Source organism: Petaurus breviceps, unplaced genomic scaffold (assembly GCF_028583685.1).
Source record: "Petaurus breviceps papuanus isolate PSGF00001 unplaced genomic scaffold, PetGlider_PUasm1.0 90330, whole genome shotgun sequence".
Lineage (NCBI taxonomy): Eukaryota > Metazoa > Chordata > Mammalia > Diprotodontia > Petauridae > Petaurus > Petaurus breviceps.
The window spans coordinates 1,019,656-1,031,831 of record NW_027187219.1 but is presented as its reverse complement, the minus strand read 5'-3'; the positions used below and the strand labels follow the sequence as shown (position 1 = coordinate 1,031,831).

Here is a 12,176-nt window from a genome sequence, read left to right as displayed (position 1 = left end):
CCTTTTTTTTTTTTTTTTTTAGTTAGGACCCCTGCTGAGCACTGCCAGGGGCCGGAGCTGCTGGGAGCAGGACTTTCTGCTAAGGACTCCTGCTGAGCACTGCCAGGGGCCGGAGCTGCTGGGAGCACGCTGGGTGGTTGCTGTGAGTGGGGAGAGGAGGACCTTTGCCTGAGGTAGCCTGTTCTGTTTTAAAGGCTTGAGAATGTGGGTGCTTTCTACTTTATCTACCTGTGCCAATGTCATAACTACTCTGATGGCTTTCACTTTCTGGTTTTGGGACTCAGTCTTTTGGTATCTTAATAAATTTTCTAGTTTATTTCCCCAAATGGCAAACCTGACGTATTTTGTGATGGATAATTATATCAGCATATTTGTAATCTCTATAGGCATTGTGAATATGGCATTGCTGATACATCCCTTTTGCCTTCCTGTTCTTCCCCTCCAATGTAACAGTTTTCTCTTGCCTCTTTCATATGAGATAATTTACCCTATTCTATCCCTCCCTATCTCCTTCTCTCATTATATTTCTCTCTCACCTCTTAATTTTATTTTTTAGATATCATCCCTTCCAATTCAATTGATCCTGTGCCTTCTGTCTATGCACACATGTGCACATATACACACACACTCACATATGTATTTATTTACACACACATACACCCTCCTATATAAACATGTATATGTATGTATACATATATATTTCCTTCAAATGTCTTCATACTGAGAAAAGTCTCATGAGTTACAATTATTGTTTTTCCATGTAAGAATATGACTAGTTCAACTTTAATAAGTTCCCTATGATTTCCTCCTCCTGTTTACCTTTTCATGCTTCGCTTGCTTCTTGTATTTGAAAGTTAAATTTTCTGTTCAGCTTTGGGTTTTCGTCAAGAATTCTTGAAAGTCCTCTATTTCATTGAATGACCATATTTTCCCCTGTAGCATTATACTCAGTTTTGCTGGGTATGTGCTTTTTGGTTTTAATCCTAGCTCCTTTGACCTCGGGAATATCATATTCCAAGCCCTTTGGTTCCTTAATGTAGAAGCTGCTAGATCTTGTGTTATCCTGATTGTGTTTCCACAATACTCAAATTGTTTCTTCCTGGCTGCTTGTAATATTTTCTCTTTAACCTGGGAACTCTGGAATTTGTCTATAATATTCCTAGGAGTTTTTTGAGGGATCTTTTATCAAGAGGCAAATCAGTGAACTTTTTCAGTTTCTATTTTGCCCTCTGGTTCTAGAATATCAGGGCAATTTTCCTTGAGAATTTCTTGAAGGATGATTTCTAGGTTCTTTTTTTGATCGTGGCTTTCAGGCGTTCCAATAATTTTAAAATTATCTCTCCTGGATCTATTTTCCAGGTCAGTGGTTTTTTCAAGGAGATATTTCACATTGCCTTCTATTTTTTCATTTGTTTGGATCTGTTTTATAGTATCTTGATTTCTCATAAAGTCATTAGCTTCCATTTGCTACAATCTCATTTTGAAGGAATTATTGTCTTCAGTGAGTTTTTGAAATTCCTTTTCCACCTGGGTTATTCAGCTTTTTAAGGCATTCTTCTCCTCATTGGCTTTTTGGGCCTCTTTTGCCATTTGAGTTAGTTTTTTTAAGGTGTTATTTTTGTCAGCATTTTGGGGGCTCTCCTTTAGCAGGGTCACTTTTCATGGGATTCTTACATTATTTTCCTTTTTCTTCCCAATTTTTCCTCCATTTCTCTTACTTGATTTTCAATCCTTCCTGAGCTCCTCCATGGCCTGTAACCAACTCATATTTTTCTTGGAAGCTTTTGACGCAGAAGTTCGGACTTCGTTGTCTTCCTGCCATTCCATGCTTTGATCCTTTTTATCCCCAAAAAGGATTCTATGGGCTGATAGCACTTTCTCTGCTCGTTCATGTTGCTAGCCAATTACTTGACTTTTGAGCTCTTTGCCACAGCAGAACTCTGCTTCCAGAGTGGAGAGCTTTGTTCCAAAATGCTGAGGTTTTCACAAATGCTGTCAGAGGTCTGAGGAGGGCATCCTCTCTACAGACACCACACTGGCACATTGGTGTTTCTCACTCCAGGACCACCACTCAAGACCATGATCCAGATCCAAGCAGGTCAAAGCAAGAGTGATTACCTCTGAATGCTTGCTTGGTCCCCCTATGATCTGCAGGCCAGGAGCTCTGGAGGCAGCCATGAGGCAGCAGCTGCAGCCACCAGGCCTCCTCTACCTCTCGCCCTGGGGGCAGGGGTCGGATCGTGCTCTTCCGTCACACAGTTCCAACAGAGTTCCCCACTGACCTTTGACATTCTCTTTGGCATTTGTGGGTTGAGAAGTCTGGAAACTGCCCCAGTGGCTGGTGATTCACTCTCCTGAAGTCTGCTTGGGCAATTCTGTGCTGCGGGTTGGGGCTGCCCTGGGCTCACACAGGACTGCAGTTGGCTCCCAGATTGGTGCTTTAGACCCTTCCTGCCAGCCTACCAGGCTGCCTTCAGTGGCAGATTTGTTTCTCTCTGTCACTTTGTGGGTTCTGTAGCTCTAAAATTTGTTTAGAGTCATTATTTTTACAGGTATTGGAAGTGGTTGGAGCGGGAGCTCACACCAAGTTGGTGCTTTTACTCTGCCATCTTGCCACACATTAACTTTCAAAGGCATCGTGTTTGCCTGTGGTCATCTATGATTCTTGAGCCTATCCTCTGGAGCTGGCACACCCAGGTTACACTGGGTTCTCATTATTCCTCTATGTCGATATGGGGGATGTCTGTGTCCTTCATGACCTTCGTAACAGAGTAGGTCAATGCTGTAGGGGAGATCCATAGATTTTATAGGGAAGTGTGGGTTTTCTCTCAGGTCTGTCCGATTGATTTCTTATCTCTGATGTCACAAGTAGGTGATTCCAGGGACTGACCAGTGGGGTGCTGCCACCTTTTCCAAACAAGTTTAGAAAGAGGCAGTGAGAGATAGTCTCAAGGAGGGAGTATGTCTAGAGCAGAAGCATCCTGCTGTATACAGAGAGTAAAAGCCACAAAACACAAACAACATCTCCTAGACTATGGGACACAAGATTTTCAAAGTCTCATTTGCTCATTTTAAGAACATCTAGCAGTTCTATGCTTATGGCATGCTGTTGAATTGGAGTCTTTTTTAGACGTGCTCTGATGAACAGGGAAGGGTGATTTGAAATAATCTCCTCATCTACACTTGAGGGTGTTTAAAACTCGAGTGTTCTCTGAAATAGGCCATAAACCAAATTGTTAACATAAAAATCACAAAATCTAGAGCTAAGCGAGAGCTGAGAGATCATTTAACCCAACCTTCATTACACAGAGAGGGAAACTGAGTCCCAGAGAGTTTGAGTATCTTGCCCAAGGTCTTTGGATTCAATATTCAGTGTTCTTTAATTTAAACCAAATTACTTCCTTATCATTAATCATTCATTATTCATTATATAATTTGCCACACATTCCCCCCACCCCAAGTAACTCAAACAGGGCTACAGTTAATCTTTACATGATCACAAATTCCAAACTGGTAACATGTAAATTCATGAACGAGGCTTTTTGGGAAAGAATGTCATGGCTTGGCTCTATTTTTAGATGTCAGTACAGACAATTCTTCCAAGTTAGAAAGGACTTCAGCTCATCTAGTCCAACCACTTTATTTTACAGTTGAGGAAATGAGGTTCAGGGAACTTAAGGGACCTCCCAACATCACACAAGAAATAGCAGCAGCTATCATTTACAGAACACTAAAATCTGCACAATGATTTTTCATTTGTTTCCTCATTTAATCTTCATAAAACTTGGAAGGCAGGTGCTATTATTATCCTCATCATTCAGGTGAGGAAACTGAAGCAGGGTAAGTGACTACATTTCTGAGACTGGATTTGAAGTCAGATCTTCTTGCCTCCAAGTGCAGAGCTTTAGTTACTAGGTCATCTAGTGGCCTCCTAAGTGGTAAGGAAGACAGGAGGCTTTTGTAGCACTGTGCTAGTGCCAGCATTCTAACTGAGGTCTTGAGACATCCAAGTTCAGGGCTCTTCCCACAATTATACACCTTCTCTTTAAATGGGAAACTCTTCTTTTACATGTGTCCTGGCAGAACGCCATTCCTTCCCTCTTCAAAAATGGAATGGCAGCCTAAGCTGACAAATTTCTTAAAGGGGATGACCATGTCTCTCTCACACATATACAAATGCTCATATAAAACAAATATATTTCACTGTAATTTGTTTCTAAAAATGATTGAATAATTTTGTATCTCCAGTTGGACTAATACAGTGCTAGTACATAATAAGTGTTTAAGTAATTCTCCTTCCTTCCTTCCTTCCTTCCTTCCTTCCTTCCTTCCTTCCTTCCTTCCTTCCTTCCTTCCTTCCTTCCTTCCTTCCTTCCTTCCTTTCTTCCTTCCTTCCTTTCCTTCCTACTTTCCTTCCTTAGTTCCTTTCCTTTTTCTTTCTTTCAATTCATTATCACCTCTTTTGGAGTGGCCACAGGGTCAAGATGAAAAACTATTCAATCCTGAGATAAGGTTTACTTCCCTAGATCAACTGCAACTCATGTTCAAGAAAAGTAAAGAAAGCAATTCAAGGATTTCTCAAGGATGATGTGAAGAAATGTCTCTGCTCTAGAGGGATCATTAGCCAGAGGGATTCTGAACAAATTTATATTTGTATTCTACAAGCTATAAAGGGCATCTTCAATTTTTCATTCTTTTGAAATTCTGCTGTGTCAAATGTCCATCCATCCAACCATTTATTCTGTTGCTGTTGTCTCTTGGTTAGATAGATGTACTCAATGGCTATGAATTGAGCTTTTATCCCTAGAACACTGCATGCAGTAGATGTTTAATAAATGCTTGGCAAATGAATTAATAAAAGCTTTTTTAACTTTTACAATTTTTCAGTGCTTTTAATTACATGAACTTAAAATCTGGTCTCAGACACTTACTCGCTGTGTGACCCTGGGTAAGTCATTTGACCCTGTTTGCTTCAGTTTTCTCATCTGTCAAATGATCTGGTGAAAGAAATGGCAAAACATTCCAATATTTTTGCCAAGAAAACCCCAAATGGGGTCATGAAGTATCTGACAAGACTGAAGCAACTGGACATAGCAACAAAGATTGCATGAAACAAGGACTTTTTCATTTTGTGAAATCCATGGGTCATTTTTGCAGACTGGCAGACCATTTGGTTACTGCCAACCTGAGAATAATTTCTTTGAAGATGGTGCATTGTTTTTTGGCTTTTGGAGGGGGAAAGGCAGGGCAATTGGGCTTAAGTGACTTGCCTAAGTTCACACCGCTAGTTTTGTGTGTGTGTGTGTGTGTGTGTGTGTGTGTTAAGTGTCTGAGGATGGATTTGAACTCAGTTTCTCCTGACTCCAGGGCAGGTGCTCTATTCACTGTGCCACCTAGCCACCCCTGAAGATGGTAGATTTTGGTCTCACTCTTCATGCGCTGTTTTAATATTTTCTTGACCTACAGTTAGTGATTTATTCTTGGTCTTATGTTGTTGACTAATATTATTGAGAATCACCTCTAAAAAAGACCCAAACTCGATGATATAATGTTTTTTCCTGGATTCATGTGAAAAGCAGGCAGCAGCAATGGCAACTAGCTTTAAGTCTTCATTGAAGATAGGAGAGCCAGAATATCTAGAGGAGAGAATATCTTTGCTGTCTACCTCTTGGAAACTTCTTGGTGTAAACATATGAATGCGGTTCATTTCATGAGTGTCAGCGGCAAGACCTTTCTTTCCTGTGGCCTGGACATGGCCTTGACTCTTCTGTTCCTGATGTGGTTGGGGGATCATGTAACAAAGAACACTTACCTTCTTCTGTTCACCTAGGTGACCAATGATATACAGGGGACCCTTCGATGGTGGAGAAGAAAAGTGGTCTAATAAACCCTCGGGAATAGGAATGTCACTTTCCTTTAGTCTCAACACTGCATAATTCAGAGTTTTATCAAATACTTCAAACCAAGAGTCAATGGACCACTTCTTATCTGAGTCTGAATCACTATCTCCATCAAGAAAGGTCACCTGTGCACGATTACTGATCTCTTTTGCCCACATATCTGGCTCTATCCCTACGCCCACTATTAAATTCACTATATGGCAACAAGTGAGAATGTAGTTATCCCTCAGGACAAAGCAAGTGGCTCCCTGAGAGATTCCATTGCTTTTCCAGGATATATATCCTACACTTTTATGCAGATGACCCAGTAATTTATGTACTTCAATTGGGGTAGGCTCTTGGCATAGTTGTTCAAAGTTCTTTTTATGCCCATTAAGTAGGGTACTGATTTCCTTTCCTTTCTCCTTTTTCTCTTGATTCAGTATTTTTTTGATTACTTGGTCTTCATTTGTGAAGCTGTAATACAGATTCAAAACTTCTCTTTCTAACACAAACCTTTCTCTTTGTTCTAGCTCAGAGCTCTGAGAAGCTGCTGATGCTGATGTGCTTCCATATACCTCCACCTGAAAACATCTGTCATCTAAGTCATCACCTGGAAGGTTGTTTTCTAAAACATTAGTCCCATTTTCTATCAGGTGCCACTTTCCATCTTCGTCCAAGGCATAAACACAGAGTTTACACCTAAGTGTAGGACACTTCACAACAGTCTTTGTTGTCTTCGCAGTGGCAAACACGTAGGATTTGATGCACTCTCCATCTCTGTGGTCATACTGTCTCAGGCACTCACTCTTGTGACCCTCACTTTGGACAAATTTAATTTCAAAGCAAGAACCCTCGGGCACACACTGGAGGGGCAAGCCCAGGTTAACATACCCCTCCTCACCAAGAACCAACATCATCTTGCCTTGTTGCTTGTCTATCTCAACTGTGATCGATTTAATGGCATCAAAGAGGCTGCGCCCATCATTGCTCGCGATGTTCTTCTCATCCATTTCCAAACAGACTTCAATTTTTTTCTTCTGGAAAGCTGTTTGCTCAGCTGCCTTCTTCTCAGGTGAAGCATTTCCTCCAAGGTTACTGTCAGTGACCTCCTCACAGTTCCTGGAAGTGTTCTGACTAGAACTGGGATCCCTTTGGGAAGAGGCAGAGGGAACTGGCATCTCTTTGTCGACCTAAGCAGATGAATTGAAGAGATGTCAAATTATTAGTGCAACTTTGAACTTTTGCTTGGTTTCTTAACCAGTTAGTAACTTTCTATTGGGAAATTTCAGGATCAGTTTTGAAAGGACCAGCCATCAAAGCTGAGGGGAACCTGAATTGAGATTCAAATTATAACATCAGTTTCTTACTAATATGGCCATCCTAAGGTTTGTGGATATTATGATTTTTTCTCCATTCCAGGGCTAAAGTAACAAACCAGAAGCACAGAAATGTATTAAAAATTTAAAAATCTAGGGGCGGCCAGGTGGCTCAGTGAGTAAGAGCACCGGCTCCAGTGTAGGGATGACCTGGATCAAATCCTGGACTCAGATACTCAGCACCACACCCAGAAATAACTGGCCGTGTAACCTTGAGCAAGTTACTTAACCCCGATTGCTTTAAAGAAAATAATAAAATAAAATCATATTTAAAAATTTAAAAATCTGAAACTATTCCCAGGCTACTATTTTTATGAAAAAAAAAAAGTACCAGCCCCTTCAGTCTCTTCTTCTAATACTGTGAGGCAAGGAGTTGGAATCAGAAGACCCAGGTTCAAATCTAGACCCTCACATTTATTAGCTGAGTGACCATGTCACTGCATCCGTCAAAGCCTCAGTTTCCCCAACTGTCAAATGGGGATAATACACCCTGTACTGCCTACCTTACAGACCCAAGATGACAAAATTTCTTTTAATACAAGAAAAAGCTGATCAGTTTTTAATCATTCTAGCATTCTTTGAATCTTTTTTTTTCTTGTGAATCTAAACAGCCAATGTGAGCATTTACACATAGAACAGAAAAGAGGACTGTATATGAAGCTGTGAGTTTCTTACTTTGTAAAAGTATCTATTTTAAGTTAATGCCTTAATACTAGAATTGCTCTTCTTGCCTTTTACCTTTTCTGCACATCCTTCTGTTTTCTTTTACATATTTTTAAAATATGTAAATTTAAATTTAAAATTTAAAAATATCTTAAAAATAAAAAATTTAAAATAAATTTTAAAATTTATGTCATTTTATAAATGATGGACCTGAGGCACAGAAAGTTTAAATAATTTGGCCAGGGTGAATATTTGAGGTAGGATTTGAACTCAGATTTCCCTAGTCAGGGAATACCCAACTACATGTCTGTGTGAGGCTAGAATTTCTTCATACACTTCAACCAAAACCATAGATGAAATGCAGAAACAGACAGTAGAATCCAGCTGTCTTCTCTTAAGCAAAACATGAAAGACATTAATAAAAATATGTAAAACACTACCATTCTCACTCATTTTTTTTGTTTTGGAAAATATTAATTTTCTTTTTTTTTTTTTAAAGCAATCGGGGTTAAGTAACTTGCTCAAGGTTACATGGCCAGTTATTTCTGGGTGTGGTGCTGAGTATCTGAGCCCGGATTTGATCCAGGTCATCCCGACACTGGAGCCGGTGCTCTTACTCGCTGAGCCACCTGGCCGCCCCAAAATATTCATTTTCATTAAAATATTATTTATGTTAACATGTAATGGATTTACTATGGCTATTTTAAAGTGGATAAATATCTTAAAAACATCCATTTTAATGTCTAGTATGATAAATATTGATAGATAGAGCCCACATAAGCCAAATCTCTTTGAGGCCCTCAACAATTTTTAAGAGTATAAAGGGGTTCTGTGACTAAAAAGTTTGAAAGCTACTGCTCTCTACTACTTTAGTTGATAACCATAATGTTATGGAGGGTGGGGAGTGGTCTTCCTAATGCTGTTCTGATTTGAACAGTGCTGGGAAATCCCAGTGCCTGGCCTTTGGCCAGAAGGCGCATAGACCCGATCACTAAGCAATCTTGAGAAGGACCTCAGTCTTCCCTTATATTTAATCAGCCCAACTTCATCAGTTTGGTCAACTGGTGGAGGAAGCAGTGCTCTAAAAGGGTCCTGTATCACCGAGGCAATATCCACAGCACCGACAGGACTATGAATATGCCAGCATAGTTCTGAATGGCAAAATATAACAGACTCTCCATATATAAGAGAGAAGCAAAACATTTATTCCAACAATAGAAAGTAAAATCCCAACACCAGAAAACCAAATCCATTATAGCAATAAAGTAATTAATACACCTTATCACTGCAGGAAGCAACACCATCCCAAAGCTTTCCCCCTGCTTGGGCCTTCACACAAACAAACACTCATAATCCTAGCTGTCTCCATGCCTGTGTCCTCTCCTCCCTCCTTTCTAACTGCTCTGACCAACTTCTTCTGGCCTCTGTTCCACCCTTCCTGTTCCATCCCTTACTGCTCCACCTGCTCAGCAAGCTCCTCCCACCACAGACTCATGTGATTTAGGCTTCCATGTGACTCAAGCAGGTCAAGATCTTCCCATTAAGCAAGAATACATTGACAATACAGGTCCTCCCATACTTATTGCAAGGCTAGAAAACCCCAGGCCATCATCTGCCCATGTGGGAAGCATTTACTTACCTGATTTAAGAGCTCATCCATTTTTCTGTTATCTTTTTCAGTGGATAAGTGGTGCTTTCTGGAGGCCAGGGATAATATACACACTCAGAAGATAGATGGGCAGGTCAGTCAAAACACCAATCCTGATGGACTAGTAATACCTCACGGTCCAGTTCTCAATGCTGTGAGTCCTGTAGGTCATAAGATCATCAATGGTTCAGGATCCTGATGCTCCCCCGAGGTCTTCTTTATTTCCTGCTATCCACCCCTTTTCTCTAACTCACTATGTGACCCTGAGCACAATAACTTTGAAATTCAGTTTCCTCATTTGCTAAATAGTGGCAGTTATATACATACTATCAACACTGCAGGGTTGTTGTACTTTGTAAATATTAAAGTACTAGATCAACATTTATTATTTCCCATTTAATCTGGGATGGAGGGAACAAGTATTTATTGCATGCCTGCTATATGCCAGGCACTGTACTAAGTACTTTAGAAATATTGTCTCATTGAATCATCCCAACCACCCTACAAGGTATCAACTGTGAATAACTTCGTTATTCTTGGTAATACAATTTTTGTACAATTCTTTCTCTGTCATATTATGACAGAGAGAGAAAATGAAAAAATGTTGGAGGGGATGTAGGAAAATTGAGACATTAACATGCTGTTGGTATAGTTGTATTCTGATTCAATCATTCTGTAGAGCCATCTGGAACTATGCCCAAAGGGATATAATACCCACACATACTCTTTGGCCAAGCAGTACCACTAATAGGTCTTTATCCCAAAGGGATAAAAAAGAAGAAAAAAATTGTACAAAAATATTCATAGCAACTCTTTTAGTGGTGGCAAAGAACTGGAAATTGAAGGGATGCCTAATCAATTGGGGAATGGCTGAACAAGTTGTGGTATATGATAGTGATGGAATACTATTGTGCTATAATAAATGACAAGCAAGATGTTCTCAGAAAAACCTGGAAAAACTTACACGAACTGTTGGAAAGTGAAATGAACAGAACCAGGCACTGTGTATAGTAATGGTAATACTGTATGATGATCAACGGTGAATAACTTAGTTATTCTTGGTAATACAATGATCCAACAGAATTCTCAAGGACCTATTATGGAAAATGCCATCCATCCCCAGAGAAAGAACTCACAGAGTCTGAATGCAGATTGAAGCATACTTTTTGTTTTGCTCTGTTTTTCTTGGTTTTTATTGTCTGTGTTTTCTTTCATACCATGAGTAATATGGAAATATGTTTTTCATGACTGCATACATATAATATATATCAAATAGCTTGCCTTCTCAATGAGAGTGAGGGAAGGGAAGAAAGGAGAGAATTTGGAGCTCAAAATTAAAAATAATGTTAAAAATTGTTTTAACATGTAATTGAATAAAAAATAATACTAAGTAAATAATTTTCAAAAAAGGACTTCTGGCACCAAGATGGCAGTATGACAAAGGAACTCCCTGGAGCCCTCTCAAATTCTCCTACAAATAACCTTAAAAATCCTCCAAACAAATTTAGGAGCAGAGGAATGACACCAAACACAGCTGTCAGATTGACTAATCTGACCAAAAAAAGAAACTGATGAATGTTGAAGGGGGTGTGGGAAAAGTAGGGTACTAATGCACTGCTGGTGCCTGACTCAAAACATCCTGATCGGCAATTTGGAGCTATGCCCAGAGGGATAATGTACACACTGTAGAAATCTATCTTACCCTACAAGAAAGTAGGAGGGAAAGGTGATTGAGAAGGGGGGGGCACTGATAGAAGGGAGGGCAGATGGGGGCAGGTGGTAGTCCAGCAAACATTTTCGAGGATGGACAAGGTGAAAAGAGAAAGAGAGAGTAGCATAAATGGGGAAATAGGATGGGAAAGAAATGCAGTAATCATATTAGTAATCATATTCATTTTAGTAATGATTTAGTAATCACTTTCATTCATAACTGTAAAAAAATTTTTACAGAAAGTTTCTCTGTGAAAAGTCTCTTTTCTCAAATATATAGAAATCTGAGTTCTTAATAAAAAATAAGAGCCATTCTTCATATGATAAATGGTCAGAGGATATGATCAGGCAATTTTCAGAGAAATAATCAAAGCTATGTAGTCATGATACCCTTTGATCCAGCAATACCACCGCTAGGTCTATGTCCCAAAAAGATTTTTTTTAAAAAGGAAAAGAATCTATTGGTATAAAAATGTTTATAGCAACTATTTTAGTGGTAGCAAAGAATTGGAAATCGAGGGAATGGCCATCAATTGGAGAATGATTGAACAAATTGTGGTATATAATTGTAATTGAATATTATTATACGATAAGAAATGACAATGAGCAGGATGTTTCAGAAAAACCTGGAAAGACTTCCATGAACTGATATAAAGTGAAGTGAACAGAACCTGGAAAACATTGTACACAGTAGCAGTAATATTTTATGATGAAGAACTGTGAATGATTTAGCTATTCTCAGAAATACAATGATCCAAGACAATACCAAAGGACTCATGATGAAAAATGCTAGCCACCTCCAGAGAAAGAACTGATGTCTGAATACAGACTGAAGCCTACTATTTTTCCCTCCCTTTCTCCCTTCCTCCCTCCCTTCTTATGTTCCTTCCTTCCTTC

General features: G+C 39.4%; 1 protein-coding gene across 1 annotated transcript in view; it reads right to left on the bottom strand.

Moving 5' to 3' along the window:
* Positions 1-82: 82 nt before the first annotated feature.
* The window catches only part of LOC138177073 (serine protease FAM111A-like), a 19,015-nt gene continuing 6,921 nt past the window's right edge, over positions 83-12,176 (bottom strand). The window contains exons 2-3 of the mRNA XM_069108057.1: positions 9,561-9,730; positions 83-7,072 (exon numbers count right to left, since the gene is read on the bottom strand). Coding sequence (XP_068964158.1) covers positions 5,426-7,072; positions 9,561-9,581 — 1,668 coding nt within the window. The 5' untranslated portion in view covers positions 9,582-9,730 and the 3' untranslated portion in view covers positions 83-5,425. The remainder of the gene's footprint in view (positions 7,073-9,560; positions 9,731-12,176) is intronic.